The following is a 26,712-nucleotide window of genomic DNA, read 5'->3' on the forward strand; positions in this document are numbered from 1 at the left end:
CATAAAAATTACAACTAGAAATTCTATAGAAGATAATAGTAATGGTCAAGCCAAATGCTACAGATACTACAATTTATTCAGGTCCTGCTTAGGAGAAACTCAATACAGAGTATCCTCGGGTTATGACAGTCTCAACATATGACATTTTGAGTTTATGTTGCTCACTCACATAAAAACTTTAAAAAATTGAGACATGAGTGTTTCAGCTTACCCTGTTAGCATCATATTTACAGACATGGGTGAACTAGTTCCAGACTAGCCTGGAACAATTCTTTAAAAGGTAGAGAGGCCTGCAACAGATACTGTACCCTGTACTGTAATCAGCTGCTTCTCCAGATGAAACACCTGTAGTGCAGGTAGAATCATCTCCAGCGTCTCCTGCATGTTCCTCAGACAATCCTGACTCACCTGACCCAGTATCTCCAGCACCTTCTGCAGGTTCTCCTGCCTCTCCAGCTTCCTCCTCCCAATAGGTCACTCTCTCCCACCTTGTAATACCCCTTCCAGTGTGCAAGCCAACCACAGGAATAAAGGTAAGGAATTTTTTTATGCTTATTTTTTTGGTCATTTTTTCTGTTACTTCAGTGTACAGTACAGTATATTTATGTCCTTTTCCTTTTTCTGTGGCTTAGCTGTGTTTTCCTGTTCTAGATTATGATTTTACAACTGTGTTAGGATAGGTAAGTGACTAAGGCTAGGGTGTGTTTCAGCTTACACCAAAATTTGGGTTATGTCACTGTTGTAGAAACAGAACTGTGTGGTAACCTGAGGACACCCTGTAATTTGAAATGCGTGTTTTCACATATTTCTATAGAATGCATTTCATGTGTTCAGGTGACCCATCTCCACGTAGAGCTCAGTGGTCACTTGGTATTCTTGCTAAGTTCATTGACCTTTAGGTTTCATGTGTTGCTTATTTCAGCAACTCCCAGTGTCCCTGGAAAAGTGATAGATTTGCACTGAAAGATTATCATTTTATTTAGCTATTTCTAGAAGAGATGGGGATAGGAGAAGGAATTTCAGGGAAAAGCACACAAAAAAATGTGCTATTTGTACTTGGGGCTGCGTTCTCTTTCTTATCTTCTTTTTATGTGGGGGCAGCTTTCACAAGCTGCGAAACAAAGTTGATTGTGAGGGAAAGGAGACACAACATACTCTTACTTAAAACTTTAAAAAAATACACAGTGGCAAATATGGGAAATATTACATGAACAACATGTCATTCTCTGTGCATTGCTTGGCTGGTGGAAATAGACAGAGGTAGGTTCTCTTTCTCTTTTTTGCTCACATAAAAATGCCTGAAGTCCAAGCAGATATGGCGACCACAAAGCCAACATTAGTTTTGCTATTCTTAATTTGACCTCTTTTACTATTTAGGAAAACTTGGAATATGATAATGAAGATACATTTCAAACTGTTGTGAAGACAAATAAGTTTGAGTAAACTTGTCACTCTCTCACTTCCTTCCAACTTCCCTCTCTTTTTCTCCCAGAATATAACCAATAAAACCTTTTCCATCAAATTCTACTTTTTTAAGCCAGGAAAACATTTTATAATAAAACAAGGAAATATTAATTTTTTAAATTATTTCATGTATTTTGCACACAGTTGGTATTCAGTAGATGTTTGTTAAAGAAGTGGTGGTGTCCCTGGCCAGTTGGCTCAGTGGGTAGAATATTGGCCTGGTGTGCAGACATCTAAGGTTCGATTCCTGGTCAGGGCACACATGAGAAGTGGCTATCTGCTTCTTTCCCCCTTCTTTCTCTTCTCCTCTCACAGCCAGTGTCTCGATTGGTTAGAATGTCAGCCCCAGGTGCTGAGGATAGCCAGTTGGTCTGAACATCGGCCCCTGACGGGGGTTGACAGGTGAATCCTGCTCAGGTGCATGAGGGTGTCTATATTTCTATTTCCATTCCTATCATTATTTTTTTTAAAAAAGAAGGAATGGTAGTTACCAAACATGCAGTCTAAAGAAATGATGTATTTTTTCATCTATCTGCTAATCTCCAGAGCATGTGTTGTACCTGCTGATTCACATCCGGTACTTTGGTGTATTATATCCAGTGGCAGAGAAACACATACATCTAGGCCATCTATTATGGGTTGTTAGGTTATCATAGTATTTCATAACTAAAGGTTATGCTTGACTTGGAATCAAGTAAGATATGCTGGGGGAAGAATTTTAAGAAACCTGAGCATTTTTAAAAGAAAAATGTAGACCTTTGGTGATGATGCCAACATTGGTGCCCCTTCTTTACTCATTGTCTTCCTCAGGCTCCAGAGCATGCTGTCCATAAATGTTGATAACATTTCCTTAAAAGAGTTTATTGCATATGGCCTCATGTTTAAAATTTGCTGACAATTATCTGAATTCTTTTTTTCTTCAACTGCTGTAAATTACCATTCTACTCTTCTATTAAAAAGATAAGATTTTCCTTTTATTTGTGAATCTGCTCTTTTAGTTCTCTAGAATACTGACTCATCTGACCACTCTTGGTCATGGACTAAAAAAAGAAATCCTTTTCTGTGACTTATTTTTAAGACTCTGTGCTCTGAATCAATAAAGAAATCTTTTCCTTCCCTAATCTCAGAAAGGTCTGGTTTCTATCCTTTTTCTCTTTCAAGGGGAAAAGGGACAATTCTTAGCTCTAATCTACACCACAGATGTCTCTTATATTCAGGATTCAGAATGAGAGTTAGTTCTGAAGGACACAGTTATGCTTAGTGCATGGATAACAGTGTGTAACAGACTCCATTCTGTGTTCAGTAATCAACCAGAATCCTGGAAGTGGAGAGATTTGTGCACCTATTTATAAAATTCTTGGCCCTGGCCTATTGGTTCAGTGGTAGAGCATCGGCCCGGTGTGTAGATGTCCTGGGTTAGATTCCCGGACAGGGCACACAGGAGAAGTACCCATCTGCTTCTCCACCCCTTCTCCTCTCACTTCTTTTTCTCTCTCTTCTCCTCCCCTCCTGCATCCAAAGCTCTATTAGAGAGGGTTGGCCCCGGGCACTGAGAATGGCTCCATGGCCTCCGCCTCAGGTGCTAAAAAATGGCTCTGGTTGCAACAGAGCAAGGGCCCCAGATGGGCAGAGCATCGCCCCCTAGTGGGCTTGCTGGTAGATCCCGGTTGGGGTGCATGTGAGAGCCTATCCCTGCCTCCGCTCCTCTCACTGAATTAAATAAATAAATATTCTCATGAAACTTCATTATTTTGTCATGTGGGAAAAAAAATCTTAATTGCATAATTCACAACTTGAAAATTAAAAATATTAAAAATAAGACATTATTAGGACAGCCTATTAAAGAAGGCTTTTCTCTAATGAGGAACTCTGCACATGTCGATTGAGCTCTTGAAGAAAAATAGTGTGGCTGGTAATGGATCAGGCCACGTGTAGTTAAGCTGTCAACAAACATGGAAAATAGTAAGGATAGTGCTACACTCTATCCCAGGGGTCGGGAACCTATGGCTCGCCAGCCAGATGTGGCTCTTTTGATGGCTGCATCTGGCTCTCAGACAAATATTTAATAAAAAAAATAATAACATTAAAAATATAAAACATTCTCATGTATTACAATCCCTTCATTTCCTACCACTCATGTTCATGGTTGCGGGTGGCTGGAGCCAATCACAGCTGTCCTCCGGGACAACACCAAATTTTTATTGGATAATGTGTAACATACACAGGTTGTTGTATGGCTCTCATGGAATTACATTTTAAAATATGTGGCATTCATGGCTCTTTCAGCCAAAAAGGTTCCCGACCTCTGCTCTATACCCATGATAATCTGTTGAAATAGGAGATAACTAGCCATGATGGTATTGAGTGTGGAAATAGAATTCTTTATTAGTTATTACCTCTAAAGATTCCTTTGTAGTTTATGATGCTTCTTCTCAAGTCCTATATTACTTAATATTTTTGTCTGTTGGCCATTTTTGATATTTAGAATTTTTCAACAAGTATCTTATTCAATATGTTTTCCAAAATTCTACTGAATTTTTTTTTTTTAATATGAGTTAAATGTGTGGAATATCTTACCTAGAAAATACTCCTGGAATAATTTTGTCAAGTAACTCAGTGTCTATACCAGGGGTAGTCAACCTTTTTATATCTATCGCCCACTTTTGTGTCTCTGTTAGTAGTAAAATCTTCTAATCGCCCACTGATTCCACCGTAATAGTGATTTATAAATTAGGGAAGTAACTTTACTTTATAAAATTTATAAAGCAGAGTTACAGCAAGTTAAAGCATATAATAATAATTACTTACCAAATACTTTATGTTGGATTTTTGCTACATTTGGCAGAATAAATCTTTATAAAACAACTTACTATAGTTAAATCTATCTTTTTATTTATACTTTGGTTGCTCCGCTACTGCCCACCATGAAAGCTGGAACTCCCACTAGTGGGCGGTAGGGACCAGGTTGACTACCACTGTCTATACTTTAGGATCTGGAACAGTGTAATGTACTGTAATAAAAAGAACAAAGTAATTGGATTCAGAAAATATGATTTAAAACCCTGGCTGACTCACTTACTATCTGGCCAACTTAACTAATGTGGGTAAATAATAATTATTTTGGTCCCAGATAGTGCTGTAAAATTTACCCCTTTACTTTAGGATTCTGTATTTTCTGTATATTTGGGTTTCTGTTTTCCCATGGATTTGTCATTTTCTTTCATTTTCTATTTCCTTTGGTTCTGATTTAATTTACTTTTATTTTTTTTCTTTTATTTTTTGTTTTTATTTTAGTGAGAGGAGGGGAGGCAGAGAGACGGAATCCTGCATGTATCCCGACCGGGATCCACCTGGCAAGCCCACTGGAGGGTGATGCTCTGCCCATTTGGGGCCCTTGCTTTGTTGTTCAGCAACCAAGCCATTTTTTTTAGTGCCTGAGGCAGAAGCCACAGAGCCATCCTCAGTGCCTGAGGCCATGGCTGCAGGAGGGGAAGAAAGAGAGAAACAGAGAGAGAGAGAGAGGGAGGAAGAGAGAGAAAAGGGAGAGGGGAGAGGTAGAGAAGCAGATGGTCACTTCTCCTGTGTGCCCTCACTGGGAATCAAGCCCAGGGCATCCACACGCCAGGCCAGCTTCTCCTGTGTGCCCTCACTGGGAATCAGACCCAGGGCATCCACACACCAGGCCAGCTTCTCCTGTGTGCCCTCACTGGGAATCAGACCCAGGGCATCCACACGCCAGGCCAGCTTCTCCTGTGTGCCCTCACTGGGAATCAAACCCAGGGCATCCACACGCCAGGCCAACCCTCTACCCCTGAGCAAACCGGTCAGGGCCTTACTTTTACTTTTTTTTTACCTTGCTTTATTTGTTACTTAAACAAATAATTATTGAGTACCATATGTGTGTATTAGTATGTATTGCCACAAATCCTGCATGGAGTGATGCAGAGTATAAATAAGTTTTTAAAAGGAGGGAGTTTATTTGAGAAGTGTTGGATAAAGCTGTAAAACCTTTAAAATAGATTCTTTGGTTTTATGAGAGATGCAGCTTGAGACTTTGAGGAATCCCCAATTTCACAAGCTTGAGTAATTTTCACAAACTGGCACATCTGTATAACAAGCACTTAGGTCGGGAGACAGAAATTGTTTGGGCATCAGAAGTCCCCTTCATTCTTCCTGACACTATCGACCAGACACCATTCTACTCCACTCCACCCCCATAACCACTGGTTTTCCCTGAGTTTGAATTTCATGTTATAGGATAGCTGCACTTTCTTCTTTTTTTTTAATTGTGATAAAATATACATAACAAAATTTACCATTGTGACCATTTGTAAATGTACAGTTCTGTGACATTAAGTACCTTCACATTGGTGTCCAACCATCACCGCTGTCCATCCAAGAACTTTTCCATCTTTCCAAACTGAAACTTTATACCCATTAAAGACTACTTCCCAGTTCTCATCATCCACCATTCTACTTTTTGTCTCTATGAATCTGACTACATAGGTACCTAATTTAAGTGGAATCATATAATATTTGTCCTCTTGTGACTGCTTTATTTTACTTAGCATAATATCTTTTTTTTTTTTAATAGAGACAGGGAGAGAGTCAGAGAGAGGGATAGATTGGCACAGACAGATGGGAACAGAGAGAGATGAGAAGCATCAATCATCAGTTTTTCATTGCAACACCCTAGTTGTTCATTGATTGCTTTCTCATATATGCCTTGACCGCGGGCCTTCAGCAGACTGAGTAACGCCTTCTCGAGCCAGCGACCTTGGGTCCAAGCTGGTGAGCTTTGCTCAAACCAGGTGAGCCTGCGCTCAAGCTGGCGACCTCGGGGTCTCGAACCTGGGTCTTCCGCATCCCAGTCCAATGCTCTATCCACAGTGCCACTGCCTTGTCAGGCCTTAGCATAATATCTTCAAGGTTCATTTATATTTATAGAAAATGCCAAAATTTCCATCCCTTTTAAGGCTAAATGACATTCTATTTTTGTATGTATCATATTTAGTTTATTCATTCATCAATGGAGATCTTGATAGCTTCCACCTTTTGGCTATTGTGAATAATGCTACAAACATGATTGTACTGTTCAAATCTCTGCTTTTACAAGTTGTGTGTGTACCCAAAAATGGATTACTGGATCATATGGTAATTCTATGTTTAATTTTTTGAGGAATCACCATATCATTTTCCACACTGGTGGCATCATTTTATATTCCCATAGAGTAGTTACATTTAACTTTCCTCAAATTATGTGTGTAAAATTTGTTGACATTGATGTGTAGCAGTGAGTCATTTCTTCTCATTGCTGTGTAGCATTTCATCATGTAAATGTGCCACAGTATTTTTAGCCATTCTACTATTGATGAGCATTTTGGTAATATGCAGTTTGGGGCCATTACAAGTCATACTACTTTTGCAGTGCATGTTATGATGATGTCTCAAGTCCTGTCGTTTTGTTTAGTTTTATTTCTTAACATGATGGAAAAGAAAGTGGTTAAAGAAATTATTTGTGTCGCTGAAAAACTTTCTGATTGTGTCACTTAGTAATCTTTACTACTATCACAAGTGAAAATATCTAACCCAAATTGGTCTAAGAGAAGGAACTTCGTTGAATCACATAATCACATGACTAGAATGCTTAGGTGTCCACCTCAAAGCATGTCTTGAGATCCATGGCTTAGATGATTTCGTTTCTACAGAACTCTGTTCTTGTCTGTGCTGGCTCCATAGTAGATAACCAGTGCATGGAAATTAGGCAGTTTTAATAAGAGTGAGTAAAGCAAAATGCAGACATATAGCAAGGAATTACTGGTATTTGGCAGCTCATCTTTTTTTTCTCTTTAATATTAATTTTATTCTTATCAAAATAATGTATATAAATAAATTTGCTACCAGGCTTATGGAAAACTAGAGAGCTCTGCCTCCCCCCGCCCCCACTCTCCTATCCTGCTTACCGGAGTGAACTTCTTCAAATCTCAGGGCTCTTTATTTTAATCATGTTCTCCCTAGTTCATAATAATGCATTTATGTTGCTCATTTTTATTTATCAAAGATATATATTATATACTGATTTCCTATTATGGAACATGAGAATTTAACTTTTATTGTATCTCTTCTACCTCATTTTTGCATTTCCCAACTTCCCCGAATAGTAATATCACTACTGTAGTGGGACTTGGGTTTAAAACAATACTCAGTGTTCATATTAGTTTATCTACAGATTAGTTTCCTATTGCTCCTGTGACAAATTACCACAAACTTAGTATCTTAAAACAACACACATTTCCTGTTGTGCAGCTCTGGGGGTCAGACGTCAGAAATGGATCTTACAGGGCTGACAATCCAAGGCTCCGTTCTTTCTGGGGCTTCAGGAAGAGCCTGCTCCTTCTGTTTGCAGCCTCAAGAGGCTGCCCCATTCCCACCTCTGCTTGCATTGCTCTGACACTGACTTCTCTTGCCTCTCTCTTTCCTCATAGCGACCCTTGTGATTCATTGGACCCACACAGATAAATCCAGAGCATTTCTTAAGATCCTTAATTTAATGACATCAGCAAAGTCCCTTTGCCATGCAATCTATTCACAGATTCTGGGGATTATGACATCTGTAGATGGGTCATTATTCTGCCTACCATATACCATATATATATATATATATATATATATGCTTCTGCTCTGCCCACCACTATATATATATATATATATATATATATATATGCGCTTCTGCTTCTCCCCCTCCTTCTCAACTGTGCACACCTTTTAAGAATATATAAATAATTGAACATTCAGGGAGAGTGATACTATCACTCCTGCCTTAGGGTTTTTATATTCCTTGCATAAGCCTTGAATCTAGAAAAGAGGAAAAAGTGAGAAAATATTGGACTGGAGAGATCTGTTCTTTAAATTTTATATGAGAAATAAAACCCTTATGTTTAAATTCCATCTGCCCATGGGCCTCAGATCCAGGTACCTAGCTGGACTTGTAAGCCCCTCCCTTCACCGAGGAGAGCCTTGGAGGGTCTGTGGAACTCATTTTGTATGTAGCTTGGGTCATCTTTGCAGAATTCCACGTCCAGTTGCTGCTCAGTTATGGCATGGAGAGCCTGGTAATTAGGTTTCTGTGACTTAGAGGCACTTCTGGGTTCCGGCTATAAAAAACCATTTCCCCTGAAAACAGGAAGAAGCATATAGATGCACTAAGGTTAGTAGCATTGTTGAGAGAGGAAATATGGATTGAGAAATGAAACAGTAAGACTGCTCTTTATTTTTTCTAAGCTGAGTGCAATGAAACTAGAACCAAAATGTGTAAAGTTGGCTAATGATGCCTAGGGTCCTGCGGAAATGGACCCTTGTTTTTAAAGCGGGGTTTCTAGAGCAGCACTTTTGATATGGGGTTGGGTAATTCTTCTCTGGGCAGGGCTGCCTTGTTCATTGAAAGATATTCAGCAACATCCTTGGCCTCTTACCCACCGGCTGCCAGTAGCGGCAACCCCTTCCTCCCAGTTGTGACAGCCAAACATGTCCCTGGACATCACCAACCCAGGTGGAGAACCGCAACTCTACAGAATGCCCGGGGGGCCCAGCCTTAAGTTGTGCCACTGGGTTTGTTCACAACCCATATGGTCACCATTAATGTGACTGTGGTGTTCCCTTCCTGTAAGAATAGAAGGCTGTTTGACTCCAGCCTTGTTGTGTATATGTTTCCTGAGTCACATCAAAGTGCTGTAAGCCCATGTCCTCCCCACCCCTCCACCCGCTTAAATGCAGCACACTGTCATGTATCCTGAGGCTCCCTAGTTTGTCCTTCCAGCCGGCGAAGCCTCTCTGGGTCTCCCTGTAGGAACTGAACAAGTACCAATTCTCCAGTTTCTTGGAAGTCACTGTCTGAGGTCAGTGTCATGACACTCTTTAGTCACCTAAACACCTAACACCATGGAGAGCTATAATTATAAGGAAAAAGACAGTGGGTCTCTTAAGTTGGTGGTTTCAGCAATATAGAGAGGGTCACTCATTCCTTTTTCAAGCCGTTATTAAATACTTCTGCGGGCTGCTCTTGGAGCTGGAGATACACACAGTGCCCTTACCCTCTTGGAGCCTACTCTGATAGATGCAGAGACAATAACCAAGTAAATACAAAATGTGGCAAGTGATAATAACTGCTGAGGACACAACACATTAGGATGAGGAGAAGGAAACTACTTGTGGGGAAGGCTTAGTTTCAAATACGGGGAAAATGTCTCTGGGGAAAGAGCTCCAGGCAGAGGGGAGGGAGGTCCAGAGGCCCTGCACAGGCCTGGACTTGGAGGACTGGAAGAAAACATCAAGGAGTGAGGGAGGAATTGCTGGGGAGGAGGCTGCAGAGGGTGGGCATATATGTGTCACATGGAGCTTTGTAGGCATGGTAAGAACTCTTCAAATTTTCATTAGACGGCCTGACCTGTGGTGGCGCAGTGGATAAAGCATCAACCTGGAAACGCTGAGGTTGCCAGTTCAAAACCCTGGGCTTGCCCGGTCAAGGCACATATGGGAGTTGATGCTTCTTGCTCCTCCCCCTTCTCTCTCTCTCTCCCCTCTCTATAATGAGTAAATAAAATCTTTTAAAAAAATTAAAAAAAAAATTTCATTAGACGAAATTTCAAACATGTATTAGAACAGTATAATGAACCCCTTACCCGCCCAGCACCCAGGACTAATAAATAACAGTTTTCTTTTAAATGTAGGATATTGTATTCTCCCTCTCCAGATTATTTTGAAGCAAATCCTGGACTTACTGTTTTATCTGTGAATATTTTTGTATGTATCTCTAAAAAGTAGGGCATTAAAAGTGATCTGATTCCTGTACTAAAAAATAATAATGAGCATTATCAGATACCCTGTATGTATGTATATGTACACACACACATAATATTTCTATATCTTCAAGGCCGGTGTGTATATGAATATGTGTATCTCATTTTCTAAGTGTTTGATTATATGTTTGACTTACAATTTGTTTGACATTCGGGCCCCAGAGCTTTCTGTGTCTCAGTAGTTGATATTGTCTCTTACGTCTTTTTTGAAACTTTAGGTTCTCCTCTCTCTTTTATTTCCCCATTTTGAAAATTTCCGGTTAAGAAACCAGCTCATTGTTAGAGGGACAATGTTTTACAGTCTAGCTTTTACTGGTCATGTCTCTGTGGTGTTGTCTCACATGTTCCTCTGTCCTTATACTTCTTATGCATTGGCATTTTGAGGTAGAGGCTTGGTTGTTATCCAGGGCATGTGGCTTTTTGATAAGACTATTGCATGCGTGTTGCATTCTGAGGCACATAATGGCCAGTCCTCTCTCTCTCTCTCTTTATGGGGTCAGCACTCATTAACGGCCATCACCTAGATCCATTGATTTATGAGGATTTGATATTCTAATTGTCTCTCCTCCTTTATTGACCAATTAGAGTACTTCTGGAAAGAAAATCATTTTCCTTTATAGGAAATGCAATTCATAGGGAAATCAGGATCTTGATTTTTTTTCCCCCTTTACCAGTTTTCAAAATTAATGGAGCAAATTCCCTAGTATCTTGCAAAGGTGGCCCTGGCTTGTTTGATTCTTTTTCAGCATCCTTTCTTCTTGAATTCATGGCTTTAATTATTTGGTATGTTTTAATATTATTATTGTTTGTCACTTCTACTAATGTTTATCCTTTTTTTTTTTTTTTTTTTGGCCAAGTTTGCTAAATTTTTGGCTTTTACTCAGAGTAAAAGGGAAGTTATTGGAAGGTTTTAAACATAGGAGTGATATATCCTGGAAAAGATCCTTCTGGAGTTTGTGTGGCCAACAAACCATAGAGAGTACTAGGGAGAAAGTAGAGAAACTAGTTACCAGGAAGTTATAATAATCTAGTCAAGACATGTTGGATCTGGGGCAGGGTGGTTAGATGGAAAGAATGGGGAGATTCTGGATGTTCCGATTGCAAAGAAGCTTGTTTGGGGAGGAGGGGAGAGTGTGGAACAAAGTTGATCCCTCCTCGTGTTCCATTTTGTCTGTATTATTTCTTACTGTAATGCCTTTACATTAGTCACAATTATTTGTTTACATTTTTGTCTGCCTCTCTATAGTCACCAACCAACGACTATCTTCCCATTGTGGATTCATTGCCTCGAAAAGGTAGAGGGGATGGCTTGTTCTGTGAGCCCACCTAGGACAAGATGGTTCCTAGTTGAACGACCCCAGAGCAAGTTGGCAGGTTAGGGTTTCAAGAAGGGTTCCGGGAACATCGTATGGACTTCCTCTAGCTCACATCTCTCTTTAAAAACAGGTGGCCCTCTAGATGGATGCAGAGTTGAAGGTGATTTTGTGAAAATGAGGGGAAAATGGGATTGAAGCATCAAGGCCATGATGCAGGATTGCATTTCAGCCCTCAGTTCCCTCTTTACCCAGCACCCTCGTTCCGGGCACATCCTGAACAGATGCCCATGGCATCCTGCATACAAAGGCCCACGGGACAAAAGTAAACACGCCGGAATCCAGTCCCAGCACTGCCACTACCGCGTGCCCTCAGTTTCTTCATCTGCAGAAAGATAGAGTTTGATGTCAGAGCCTTTTAAATTCAGCTACTTGACCGTTGTTCCACCACAGCATGGCACCGTGCATGTGGACTTGAGGTGCTTGAAAACTAGAATTCTTGCTAAAGTAAAATTCTAATTTGTTCTAGTATTTCTTCTCAATGAATCAGTGGCTGCCAAATTTTAAAATGCATTAGAGGAAGTGAGTTAAATACGTTATTCATACATGACAGTAAAAGTACAATCAGTCCCCAGTTATGAGCACTGTGACACATTGTATTTTCTAAAGAAACACAGGATAAAACTTTCAGACATTTGAAATACATGTTTTCTCCCTTTCCTTCCCTATTCGTATTTGGTTCCTTTAGTAAAGTATGTAGCACTGTGATTTCTTAAAAATCAGCTTGCAGCCCTGGCTGGGTAGCTCAGTCAGAGCACTGTTCCGAAACATGAAGGTTGCAGGTTCGATCTCCAGTCAGGGCACATATGAGGATCAACCAATGAATGCATGAATAAGTGGAGCAAATCAATGTTTCTCTCTTTCTTTTTCTAAAAATCAACCAATAGATTTTAAAAAATTAGCTTGTAAATATAAAATACCAGCTCCTATCTCTAGCGTTTCCAGTTTGTATATATTTTTCCATTGTGGGGTTTTGCCTGTTCACAGAAGTCTTTGCCTCAAGTTCAGCTTCCCCCAGATTAATGTAGTTAGTTTATTCCTCTAATGATTTCCATATATAGAAAAAAATTAATTATTTTCACTGGGCATCCTTCCCCATGTCTCTATGTGAAACATGAATGATTTTGTTGCTTCTACCAAGAGTAAGCGGAACTTCCTCCAGGGTAACTGAATTCTATTTGAGAGCATCAACTGGAAGGTGGGGAATAGTTGAGATTTGCTGAGATAAACTCTTTACAAGTATGATACTGTGGCTTTATTTTTTTTCCAGTCTGCGTGGTGAAAGGGACTTTTCATTTCACTGAGGTGAGAACTGGGTCTGTGAGTGGAGCGACTTTCTTTAAAAAAAAAAAAATTAGAAACCAATTACTTGATATGCAGAGCTGAGAGCCTCCTTCCCTTCATGAAATCAGTGCAGCGTGCGCTGCCGTTAACCTGAGCAAAGCAGCTGACATCTCTTGATTACAGCTAGAGGTGGAAGGACCCAAACTTACAGGATCTCTCTCCCCCTCGAGAGATTGTTAGTCCAGTCCTTTCTAGAGGTTCGTTTTGGCTCTCTGTCATCACCGGGACGCTGGCAGGGGATGTGTGTCATGGTTACGATAGAGTGTGCTAACATATAACAACCATGAAAGCCCAGCGGGAAAGGCTACAGATTCCGGGGCTGACCTTGGAGTAAGTATTGTCTGTCTTTAATATTTTAATGCTTTCTGCATGGCACTCGCTTTCCTGCAACCAATAGCTATTTAGCATTTGTTTGTACTGACAGCCTCAGAGTACTGCAGTGTGAGGTGGAGGAACATGTCTTAAATGCATGGCATTTGGTTTCAGCTAATGTGGAAACCCAGACCCTGCATTTTGCATTGCAGTCCGAGGAAAAAAGCATTGCAGCATATTTAAAGTTACTAAAACCTCAGTGCTGGAAACATCTTAACAGCTCATTTGGAAAGAATGTATCAGCAGGCCATGGTGTGTCTGTCTTTTTCTCTTTCTCTCTTACTGTTTGTTTATCCCCATGCTGCCTTTTTCTAAAGAAAGGTCTCTGTCTGCATTGAATAATAGAAGACATGACAATGGATTAGAGTGCAAGAGAAGGATTATTTGTGACGTTCATTAGATGTGATCCATGTTTTATCTGTGCAACAGAATATTAATGAACTGTAGTACATTTTGAATCCTTTCTGCAGTCTCCAGCCCCTGCATGCAGTGTGTTTACCTAGTTGAGCTCTGTGTTTGCTTAGCTGTTTTTTTTTTTTTTAACCCATTAACTCATCTGATTGTCTTCTGATTTGATGTCACCTGGTGAAAATGTCCATATCTAATCTGTGGCGCAGAAGTTAAACATCTGCTATGCAGGAAGTGTCAGCAAATTTTTATTTTAAATCTGTTAGTCAAAGATGCAGAAGCTGTGAGTTGGCCTGTGCTGGCACACTTATAATAACCAGTAAAATAGAAATCCGGGACAAAAGCACAAATAATCTCTTTTTCTAACTAACAATACAGATATAAAATTACATTTTGGGTCAAATCAGTACAAACCCAATTATCTCATACTAGACTGCTTCCAGGAAGAGAATGGTGCCCAGTCCCAGGATGAATTATTTCTCTTGAGTTCTGTAGATGCGTCATGCAAGATAAATTATTTTCTTAATTATTAAATTAAGAAAAACAGGACATTTCTGAAGTGATTGAAATACTTTTTAAATCAGTTCTTGCTCTGAAATTGTACAGTGGTTTTATACTAACGAGAACTCACTTATAAAAAAGTTAGAGGGCCCTTACAGCCTTCTTGCTAGATGTGACATTTTTCACAATAGAGATATAAACAGTCTTTATCTATGACCTTAATATTTTGCCCTCATCTCCATCCCAACAAGCCCTCACCCTGTTTGGGGAATGTTTTAATATCCTGGGCATGCACAGCTAAGACGTCATAGCTGTGTTCAAAACCGAGGCACGAGAAGTCCCAGTGTTGCTTCACTTCTGTTTCTGGTTATGCTGCTTCCCTGTTTTCTTTCGACTTAGTATATGCTATTTTATATTATGCCTTTTCTTTCTTTCTTTTCTTTTTCCTTCTTTCCTTCCTTTCATTTCTAGCATCTTGTCCACATTAAGAGGAGACACTTCAAAGTAACTTTTAAAAATATAAACTCACTTGTATCAAATGTTTTGTTTATATAAATATTTTGAAAGACTGAGAAATGCCACAAGTTTGATGACTTGGCCAAGGGTGACCCAGAACATGCAGGTCAGCTAAGCGGGGGATTCCCTAAATTTTGTTTTGGTCTTAGGCCACATCCCCTCCACAGAACCTCTGCCCTGGGAAATGTTAATGTGCATTTAAAATAGATTACTCCCCACTTCAGCCTCAGATGGTAGAACAGTGTAGCACTCTTCAATATTGTAGTGTTAGCATGTTTACTCTGAGCCCTTTGTTTACCTTGGAATGTAAAATTACTCTTAGGTTGACACAGGTAAATTACATCCATTCATGAAAGAAACTAATTCTGCAGTTTTGAGTAATTCAGTTCCTTAGCGCTGCAGAGAAATGTTATAATGGAAAGTCTTATCATTGATTTTATTGAAAGCAGGTTTAATGTATATAATTTTAATTATTCAGTGATCTTATAACAGACCATATGTGTAGAGCAGTTTTTGGATGCTCTCTCATGAGATGTTACTGTTTTCTTTCAGGAAATTTTATTCCATAGGTACTACCGCCACAGACTATTTATTATATATATGAGCACATTTTATACTCTGTAGTTGCAACTCAGAATTTTCCATGTTACTTATCAATAACATCAGGCCTTTCCAGAATTGAAATACTCTGAATGTGAGATACCAAATATATCATATAACAATTTCAGAAATTAGTGGATTATTAATTTATTTAGAAATTTATGACGTATAGATACCCTAAGCATGGCTTTTCAGTTTCTGGGAAAGAAACTAGGTTTTCTCCTTAAGTTCACAGCTGCTTTGTAGCACACATTAGACACATCTCAGCTTGCAGACGTGGGGTGGGGTCAGGGTCTGTGCGTGCGTATTTTTGGACTGGCAGGGGGCAGATAAGACTGCACCCAGACAAACTGATGTTCTATCAGCGGACATTCCTGAGAGCTTTCCAGTGAGCTGCTAAGTTCGAGTACAGTGTGTTTACGGGCAGCAACTTTTGAATATGCTCTGCATGTTTAAGAAAAACAATTAAATTTCTTAAGTTTAGAAGCAGTGACACCAAGCTAGAGATGGTTTTAGAAGATAGAAAAATTTACGCTATTGAAACATGTTATTTAATTAATTGAGCATTTTGAACAATAATTTTATATTTTAGTTTAAGACAAATTACAGCCAACTCTTAATTATCCATATAATGGAAAACGGGAATGTCAGTAAGAGCTGGGTAGACTGACTCTGATTTTTTAGAGGCTGTGGCTGCGTCACCGTTAAGTGATGATCAGAACTGGGCTAAATTAGCCAATGTGCAGATCTGCTCCAAGACCTCTTTCTCTACAGTCGGAAAACACAGTATGAGCAAGTCTTGGTCCAGTGGAGAGGCAGAAGAATATTCTTTAAGAAACTCATTGCACTATACCAGGAGTATCTAATGCTCACTACAGCCTAAGAATTGGAGCCAAAATACCAAGCTAATTCTTATTTTGATTTTGCCATGTAAAAATACTTGGGAGTTGACTAAGTATTAACTTCATACTTTGATAGCTCTATTGACAAAATTCTTATAAATAACTTCTCTGACAAATTTAAGTTCTTTTTCTTTTCTAAAAGAAACATGAGTCAAGTGGGTTAAAAAATATATTTAATATATATTTTATATATATATATAAAAGGACTATATATATATAAAGGGACTATAAGCTTATCACCCTAAGATGGATATTTGAGAATTGGCTGGTAAATACACTTGGTGGTGTGGGTGGGGTGCTGGGGACTGGGGATTATAGTGGTCCATTGACAGGAGGATTTGAAAAACCTTCTGGAAACTGAAATAGTTCATAACTCTATGTAAAATGTTTTGAAGATATTTATTATGAATATAAGTATATTTTATCATTACCCCTGAAAGTTAGAGAAATGTTGGGTGCTTTACCTGTTTAGTTCTTAAAAACCTATTTTTTTTATATGGAAATGTTTGTTGCTTTGCTATTTAAAAACTATGGTATTTAACCTAAATTTTCCTTTTTTTAATTGATTTATTAACCTGAATTTCCTATTATGGGATAACTACTTCTCTTTAGTTCTGCTGCTGATTTGCCATTGATTCTTAATCAGAACTAGAATGTGCCCCAAATAAAGCAGCACTGAATTTCCTTTGCAAAAATCTCATGTCAAAGATATCTGCCAAGTTACTTCGTGACAAAGGAAAGGCACAAATAAAAATGGCAGCAGTAGTGTTGAGAATGTAAATTTCAGCAGGAAGCATTGTACTTGTTCCATATTTTAGCGCTGAAAAGGGACAAGTGATTAGATGATTACCCAGTGGTATTGATAGGCATGCTGTAGTGATTCTGGCCTAAAGGGAACAGTCTCTTAAATGAGCTATGCTATTTTTGCTGCCATCATTTCTCCCACTTGGAATGACATTATTTTAACTTTCAGTCTCACTCCAAGGAGCCTGAGTCCAACCCCATCCAGCCCAGGCAGTCCCTGTAGTCCTCTCTTCGCTTTTCACTTCTGGAGGTAAGCGCGCTCCAGTGCCTGCCCAGGCTGCTGTGTGGCCCTTCCCTTCCCCCAGCGCCCACCACGGGTATTTGAACCCTTTGGACTCTGCAATGTACAATAAACAGTCTTTTCTTAACTGTTATCCTAGTGCTAACATATGGAGTGAGGAACCTGGTTGAGTTGTGAGCGTGGTGACTTATGTGAGCCCTGAGAACACGTACCGTGCTTATTCCATTTAGCATCGCTTGCTAATATGTCACTTAGTGCCTGGGGATTGGTTGTTTGTTTGACTCCCATGTGTATATTACAGTGTTTCATATTGCTTTCTTAGGAAATGATCTGCACTAAGTTTTATGAATCTTGTATAATGATACAATTTGTTATAATTTCTAAAAAACATTTTCTAATTCATATTACAGTATCATAATATCTGTTGCTACAAATGATTTTTTTATTCTGTATACAGGACAAAATATTTAGATTGTGTAAGTAGATTAGTATTTTTAAGTGTTTTGTTTTGTTTTATTGGAGTACTCCGTTACATACTCCCCAATCCCTCACTAATAGGCTGATGGCATATATTCATTCTTCTCTGTTCTTTAGAGAATTATCTCCAAGGAACTCTGCTTGCATTTGCAGCCCAGTTTGTTACAGAAAACATGATAGGAAATACTGCTGGTCTTGTATGTATAGTACATATATTCTAATGGAATTTTCATGAATTTAGTATCTATGGGTATAATGGGTCTCTGGTATCTAATAAGAAGATATACATAAAGTACCCAGCATTCCTTCTGGCTTTCTTTTTTTAAATCATAAGGAATAAAGTAGACTCAAATTCTCAGTTGATGGAAAAAGTAACTTAAATTGCTTATTAATGATTAATGTATATATTTTATTTCATATATGCAAATTTGAAAAATTTGCCACTCATGGCCCGTTCCTTAAAAATTACTAACTTGTAATCTCTATACTTAGATGGTATCAATAGGAAGATTTAACAATTTTTTCTTTCATTTTTTTTTTCTAAAATAAGACTGAACTAAAATCAGTGAGGAAAAATTGGGGAAATGAATTAATGGCTTTGAACTTTGGTTCTACTATTCTGCTGGTAGGATTATATTTATTATTATGAAAGTGACTTTCAACAGGAAAGTTCCATGTAATAGCCTTTATGAAGATCCTCTGACTATAATAGAACCTAAAGCATAGGAGAGTTTTCTGACGACCCAGAGAACCCCATTGCTCTTATAGTTTATCTGTTCTTGGTGATCCAACTAAAAGTAATTGGACTGTCTTCTGAACTTTTTTCTTTAGTGTAACATGCCGCCATTAACTACTCACATTCTCTCTTATTTTTCTATTCAAAATGAAGGTGCTATCCCTAGAAGAGGAGAAAAGGAGCCAGACTAAATGCTGTGGTAGTACGGATAAAATTCTGAAGAGTATTTTTGGAGAAAGTCTTTTTTGGAACCAATGATATTTGAGTTGGACCTTGAAAAATCATAGGGTTTCTTCAGTGGGGAGAAATGGTGGCAAAGGTCAAAACCAGGCAGAGAATAAAAGAGAGGCAAGGAGGTGAGAAAGTGAGGCACGTTGCAGAAATGATGTGTGTAGCTAGAACGTGGGGTGGATGGTATAGAAGAAAAGCATGGAGTTGTACAGGGCTTGGTGTGGACTTAAAATTAATTTGGAAATATGCTATGTAGGGCCTTGAATACTGAGCTAAAAAGTTGGACACTCATTTTGTCAAGGTTCCAGAGGACTGGAAGATTTTTTTTTTTGAATAAGGAAATAACCAATCTGAGCTCAGACCGAGAAAATTTACCTTTACCAGTATTAAGAATAGGTTGAATTTTAGGCAGAAACTGCAGTAAAGATACTGGTACAATATTTCATGAGTCAATTGTAATGAATTAAATTAACATTTGTATAATATTTTGTAGTTGACCAAATGCTTTTTTCTACATTATCTCATTCAGTTTAATCCGCCAGACACTTCTGAGGCAGGAAAGAATATTGCTTCTGTTTATGGCTGGCGATGCTAACAAACTTTGAGATTAAGTAGCTTAACTAGCCTAGGGTTCAAAATGAAGTCTCAGGTCTTCCCACTGTGACTAATTTAAGATGTACATATTGTTATGAGATCATGTGTATTGAGTTTTAATTACCTGGTTTGAGTGGACCTTGTGACCTCCTTTAGTCTTTTTTATTTCCCTAGTGCCTCTTTCAATGCTCTTACAACGTAGTAAGTACTTGAGAAATGTCTATTAAAAAAATGAATAAGTGAGTGAATTGAAAATAGAAGCTATATGAACAGTGCTGTTCACAAATCTACCACCAGATACATATACAATAGTATAATTATTGTCTGTGATTCTCACTTACAGACCAAGAGTGTGGGAGGGGATCTGCCACACAGTCACTTAGGGATTCATGAAATCTTCAACAGTTGGCCTTCAAGGCTGCCTTGAGCATCCGCATCTGGCTGGTGGAAAGGGAAAGAGAATGGGAGACGGTGCTCCGCCAGACGTGAGCGCGACACACATCACTTCCAGTCGTATTTCACTGCCTAGAATTTAGTATTCTGACTATACCTAAGGGAAAGGAAGGCTAGAAAATATAGCTCACTTGTGCCAAAGAAACAGAGGAAATGAGCTTGGTAAATAGCAATCTTTGTCACAGAAGTGGGTGAAAGAAAAGTGTCCATCGTCAGTGTTCAGTAAATATTATTAAATGAATGATTGGCACTGAAATTTCTAGCTTTCCATGAATAAAACCCAAGAAAGTAGAGTTAGAGAGGGAGGAAAATATAGTAATGATGAGTAATGAAGACATCTCTAGCTAGGGATATGTGGTTGGCAGTGCAGTTTGGGTTTATCTGATAGTGTGCCTTAAAATGATTGCTTAATATGCATTGGAGAGATTCAAAATATGTTAATGATATTATCACAAAAGAGCATTTATTGCATCACTACATAGAATTTTTTTTCCTCCCATTGATTGTAAGGGATCAAATTTCATCCTTGTTTCTTTTTTATGAGTGGGGCATGCAGGTCTGGGGAAGGGTGATGGTGGTGAGCATTCACAGTGGCAGTGCCCCGTTGAGGTACTGACACACCGTTTATAATTATGGCAGTGGAAGAGTTAGTTGGTCCCTTTCATAGAGGAGCCTGGAAGCAGGCTGTGCCAAGAGGGAGGTTAGCTGTCCGCCTCCCCAGGCTTCTCCAGCTCAGGCTTCCTGAAGGCTGCAGAAATAAGAGATCTATAGCTTCTTGGTGGCTCCGTTGCTAAGTGAAATTTAAGTTTAATTTGGTACATCTAAAGAATGAGACCTTGCACTGCTTCTTGGAGGTTATAGCAAGGCAAATTTTGGCTCAGTATAGGAGTAGACTTTCCCAAGAAAGCTTTCTGTATGTAGAATGGGCTGTCTCATCAGACCACCAGGTCTGGGCCACCAGAAGTTTCACTGGAAGACCTAGTTCCCACCCGGCTCAAAGATGCAGAGGTCATTCCTGCATCAAGCAGAGAATTGGACCATATTTTTCCCAAAGGTCCTACCATTCTGACGCTCTGATGCTTTTATGGTCTTCAAGCAAGACTGGAAAGAGAAAGGTAAAGAACACAATTTGTCCACAAGCTAAAAAAAAAAAGGCCCAAATATCAGTTTATCAGTACCAATGTGACAGAGAACATCTTAAAAACATTAAAGGGGATTTTTGTATTTCTTCCCTTTTCTCTCTTATGGCCACTTAGAATGTCCAGGGTCGACAGTACTAAAATTGACTACCGTTTAGTGGCTGTTCATATAATGATGACCTCAGTGCCTTATCAGTGATGTGGATGTCATCCAGGCCAGCTCGTATCTCGACTGTGATTAGACTGCAGGAGTTCAAAGGAAGCTACTTCATTTCATGTTCTCAGTATCTTTCCTGGCACCTTCCACTCCTTCCCCTCAATAGGGACCCTTTAGGTAGCTGGGGGCTGGCCCCGTGACCCAGTGGCTTTTCCTTCATAGTACAGTGATGTTCTTTTGTTCTTCCATTTCACGGCCCAGCTTCTGAGTGGACAGCACCCATTAGAGCCCCCGCGCTGCTGCACTTCCCACACTCCTTCTATTTGACTTCTCCCGTCCTTTTCTTGGCCTTCCTGGTTGGTTCCTTGAGGTAGCAGTTGGACTCTCAAGGTAGTAGACATAGTCAGTGATGCTGGAGTTGGCAGTAGAGCAGGTGTTCCATTTCTCCTCCCAAGTACCCCCTTCCTGTTCCAGCTGTGACTGAAAACACATGTGCCACATGGCTGGTAGGAAATGGTCACCATGCTACAAACTCCACAGGGACAATCATTTCTGTGCAATTTTTTTCCAAACATGTAACCACACACCTATAATAGTGCCTGACACTGACAGTACATGTGGGTGCGATGAATGGCAGTTATTTCCTGAAACTCAAGCCTATGCTCTTGTTTTAACCTGTGTTCAAAGCATGACATAACTTACGTGGTACATACGCTTTGAGAATGAAGTAGGGCATGTGTTTGGATTCTTCCATAAATATTAAACTATAGCCATCAAAATGTAAAAATTGACCAGGTACCGATTATAAATAAAGTAGGAAGGCTGTATTAAGGAAATGCAAACCTCAGGGTATATTAGAGATGATGGCTATGATGAGGGGCAGAGGAAATGATCTTGAAGTCTCAGTAGCACACGTGCAGAGGAGGGTAAGCCACTGTAAGGACAGGTGGTTGGAATGTAAGCCCCAATGAGTGGAAGCCTGTCTATCTCGCTTACTGCCATCTTCCTGGCACCAGTAATAGCCTTGGTGCCAGGCTATTAGTAGTTAATAAAATTAGTTGTTGTCATTGAGTGTGATTTGAACCAACAAGAGAGTTCTGAATTGGGAATTTTAGGGAGCTACTTAAAAAAAAAACCCAAGGTCCTTCAGTACATCAGTGAAGTCTGTATCCCCTCGTAGTGTGATTCTGGTCTAATGTAGAGCTGGGTCACCACTGCCCTTTTCTGGCGGGGGATCCTGTTTCCCGATGCACCACAGACCTCATCAGGGCAGCTTGCTTCATTCACAGTGCCTGACAGGCCCTGGAAGAACTGAGTTTGGGAGCCCAACAGACAAAGAGTCATAGTGCCTGGGTATTGGTCACTGCCCCCACCACATAAAAGCTTTGCGACCTTGGGCAAGTCATGAACTTTGTGAACCTTTATTGTCTTCATCTGCAATCCCCATCCTTGCTGGCAATATAAGAATAAGAAGTATAGCTTAGAGGAGTTTTGCCTGATAAATCTGTATTAGCAAGAATGGGACCTATGGAGGTCCTAATGGTGGTGGATAGAACAAGCAGACAATACCTTAATAGAGGAAGGCATCAGGGACCATTGCCAGTTTTCTCAGGAGCTTGTCCATTTGTTCTGACGCTGCTAGAATGGTTACTGAGTATCCACAGCTGCCTGAAGCCCTACACTTGTTGCCATGGTGAGGGGCAGACATAATAAGCATTTACCAAATATGTGGCAATATGTTGTGATTCTGTATCTCCTTTTCCCAGGGAACCTGTAAGTGTGGCAAAGTCACCTGAGGGCTCAACCCCTTCAGTTTCACTTACTTTGTGGGATGAGGGGGCCATTTGTCTTTTTTATTCTTTCCTTTTTCCTTCTTTCACTTTGTGAAAAACATTGAAAAAAAATCTGAAGGAGCTGGTACCAACCAGATGGCAACATTTTTGTACTCTGCAGATACCAGTTCCTGTGCTTTTGTGAATGTGATGGTTTAATGAATTGTCATATGCATCCCTGGGTTTTATTTCTGAATTGTAATGTAGGACTGAATGTGTGCAGTGCAGACACGTGGAGGAACAGCTCGGCTGAGCAGAAATGAGCTTGCTTATGAGCACTTGGCTGGTCCTCTGTGGGTGGGGCTGGGAAGCCATCATAGCAGGGGCAGCGGAAGAGGTGTAGGCAGGCCAGTTAGCACATCTCTGGGCCCTACCTGGTTTCTGCCACCACTTAGAGGCTTCTTTTGCTCGTAAGAATGCAGAGAAGGGAGAATGAGATGCTATGTCTGTGCTACTGGGTGACAGTTAACATTAATGAGGAAAGGTGAGTATAATAAATGTACTGCAGAAAGATGCTTAGGTGGTTTCCTTCCATCTTTCTGGAACATAATGATTTTTGAACTGACATTATGTTACCTACTGTAGAGTTACTGAGCCTAGGCCTTAGGGGATGAAGGTTTGTGAAGTCAGATGGCCAACAGAGTTTTCACATCCGCTGGGTCCGTGGAGCACAGAAGTCCTTTCAGGGCCTTGCTGAGGCAGGTGCAGGTGCCTACATGTGCCGGACCAGAGAGCTGTTCTGGGGCTTTGGTTTTCATCATGGTGATTCTCAATCTTTTGTGATGCGTCTACTTTGTCAGGTTAACTTACTGTTTGGTCTGCTGACCTGGGTGGGAGGCCAGCATCAGCAGCTCAGGGATTTGCACGTGCTGTGGCTTTAGTTCCAGTGTTTATGAAGAGCATGCTGTGTGTCCAGGGCTGTGCTCAGTGCTGCACATGTGCCAACTCATGCCATTCCCACACCCTGCCTGTGAGGCAGGCACTGCTATTGCCATTTTACAGATGTGGACACTGAGGCAAGGAGAAGCAAACTTATCTCTGGTGACCACACACCTTGGTTTGCTCTGATTCGGATCTATTTATGTCTGTTGTCCCAGTATGATTATGAAAAATGCCACATCTTACTTACAGATCCTCCAAGTTTGAACAATAAATTATAACCACTCACCAATGTCTAGAAATTGGCCTAGCCTAGTTCAGACTCCAGCCTCCCTGCACTCCTATCTGAGGCAGAAAGCTGTGCTGCCCGCATCGTCCTTCACCGCGTTTCAGTTGGCAGTCGTGGAGTCCATGGTCAGAATACTCTGCTTACGGGGAGGTGATTTTGTTTGTCTGTGTTCCTCTGCTGGTTCATTTCATTATACACAGACGTTTTCAGTACTCTGCTGAGAGTGTAGTTACAGGGTTGGGGACATGTTTTGAGTTGTGGTGCCCTATATTCCTATTTTTTTAAATTTATTTTAGACCAAGCCCAAAATGATGCAATGAGAGTTAAACTTGTTTCATTTTGGAAATCAGGCCATGGGCCCCAGGGGCTCTGATGTCTGCGGCTGCTCTAACCTGAGCAGTCTGTGCTGGGTTCCCTCAGCCAGGGGGCCCTGCGGCTGCTGTGGGTGACAGTGTCTCATCATTGCTGTGATGGTCCCAAGCCCTGACAGCCTTGTTAGAAGACCAGCCTTTTCAGGCCTGAAGAAGCTTCACCCCACGGGCAGGGAGCCAGGACTCCTCCTTTCTAGCACCTACCATCAAACACTTGTGTGTCTAATCACTCAGGATTATTCCTTATCCCATAGGCTTTCTGGACCAAATCTTGTGGTTACTTTATTAAACCAACTTTTGGACTTTTGGGTTTAGAGATATTGGAATTATTCTATCATACCTCAGCAGTGATCTCTTATTTATCTGATCATGTTGGGGTAAATGAAAATTATGTTGGTATGTGGCGGGGGGGGGGGGGACTTTTTTCTGCCCTATATCTCATTTTGTTATTGCATTGCTTTACAATTAGGGGAAGAGACATTTCATATCATTTTTAAAAACCTATTTCCTACATTTAAAACGTGGCTACAGCCATTAACACCCACCCTTTGATAAGAGAATTAAGTTTTGATATTCTTTGAAAGCATAAGACGGTGATGAGAAGAACGTGGGACACAGGTGTCTCAGTAAGAGGGGTGACACAAATGCAGAATTAAATCAAATAGTCTCGGGTTTCTCCAGCAGTAACATGGGATAATAACATCTTTTGGAGATGTTAGAAAAATTAATTAGGTAACATTTGTGAAAAGTTCTAAGATGAGTGCTCTGTTTTATTATTATTAGCTTCATATTATTCTTGGAAATTCAGCATTCAAAATGAATGACTTGTATCTAGGATGTTGAATATTCTAATTAAATGTGACAGTGAATGATGAGATATTATGAAATTGGAATAGCTGTACTAATTCCTGGACGAAAAGGAGATGAGATGAATTTCATGGATTTTTTTTTTTTTTTGTATTTTTTTCTGAAGTTGGAAACAGGGAGGCAGTCAGACAGACTCCTGCATTCCTGCATGTGCCTGACTGGGAACCACCTGGCATGCCCACCAGGGGGAGATGCTGTGCCCATCTGGGGCATTGCTCTGTTGCAACCAGAGCCATTCTAGCACCTGAGGCAGAGGCCACAGAGCCATCCTCAGTGCCCAGGCCAACTTTGCTCCAATGGAGCCTTGGCTGCGGGAGGGGAAGAGAGAGACAGAGAGGAAGGAGAGGGGGAGGGGTGGAGAAGCAGATGGGTGCTTCTCCTGTGTGCCCTGACTGGGAATTGAACCCAGGACTCCTGCACGCCAGGCCCGACGCTCTACCACTGAGCCAACCGGCCAGGGCCGAATTTCATGGATTTTTATGCTTTTCTATAACTTTTCCCTTGGCAACGTTAGTAAAACAGTATGGAGATACCCCAAAGTGAGAAGTATCAGAATTGTTTTTTCTCCCCTCTTTATGGGAACTAAGAATTTGACTCAATCTTAAGTTCTGAGTCAGAAGGTCATCTTTAAGTCTGCTCTTATTTTGGGTGTCTATGGCTCTGTGTGTGTGGGTGGAGGGGGTGTCATTCGCTAGGAAATTCTGTTCATCCTGCCTTCGTGATCTGCTTTCCTTATCACTTCTGTCTACCACTTAATCCATCATTTATCCCTGGACTTTTGTGGTTGCCTCCTAGCTTATCCTCCTGCTTCAGATCAGTCTTTGCCCTCTGACAGTCTTTTCTCCATCCAGCTCTCAGAGTGATCTTTGTAGTGTGGGTCACTCACCTCCCAGAGCCTCTGGTGGTTGCCCTCCCAGCCTCTGTGACCACGCTTCCTGCTCCTTTCACTCCTTTCAGTCAGGCCACATCTGGACTCTGACTTTTCTTGACCACTCCAGTCATTCATGTCAGGGTCTATTGCCCCCTGTTCCTGGAATATCCTCCCCCTACTTGTTCACCTTAAAAATCTAAACCTACAGAAAATAGTTGGAGGAACGGAACAGTCAACACCCATGTTCACCTTTTGATTCACCAATTAACCCTTTCCACATTTGCTTTACCTTCCTGCCTGTTTCTCTTTTAGCCACTATATATATTTAAAAAAAATTTTTTTTTGCCAAACCATTTGAAAGTCTTTAGTAGACATTCAAATATTTCACCCCTAAACATGTCAAAATTTTTCTCCATAAGAACAAGTGCATTTTTCT

The 26,712-nt window shown here is 40.3% G+C and overlaps 1 protein-coding gene across 6 annotated transcripts in view; it reads left to right on the top strand.

Annotated features, from left to right (window-relative positions):
* MAST4 (microtubule associated serine/threonine kinase family member 4) overlaps positions 1-26,712 on the top strand; it is a 610,913-nt gene that overhangs the window by 387,274 nt on the left and 196,927 nt on the right. Inside the window, exons 1-2 of one of the 6 annotated variants that reach the window (XM_066376268.1) lie at positions 13,234-13,366; positions 17,309-17,389. The exons of the other annotated variants lie outside the window; for them this stretch is intronic. Coding sequence (XP_066232365.1) covers positions 13,320-13,366; positions 17,309-17,389 — 128 coding nt within the window. The 5' untranslated portion in view covers positions 13,234-13,319. Of the gene's footprint in view, positions 1-13,233; positions 13,367-17,308; positions 17,390-26,712 lie in introns of those variants that run through there. 6 annotated transcript variants of the gene reach the window in all.

The sequence above is a fragment of the Saccopteryx leptura genome, chromosome 1 (genome assembly GCF_036850995.1).
Source record: "Saccopteryx leptura isolate mSacLep1 chromosome 1, mSacLep1_pri_phased_curated, whole genome shotgun sequence".
In the NCBI taxonomy this organism is placed as follows: Eukaryota; Metazoa; Chordata; class Mammalia; order Chiroptera; family Emballonuridae; genus Saccopteryx; species Saccopteryx leptura.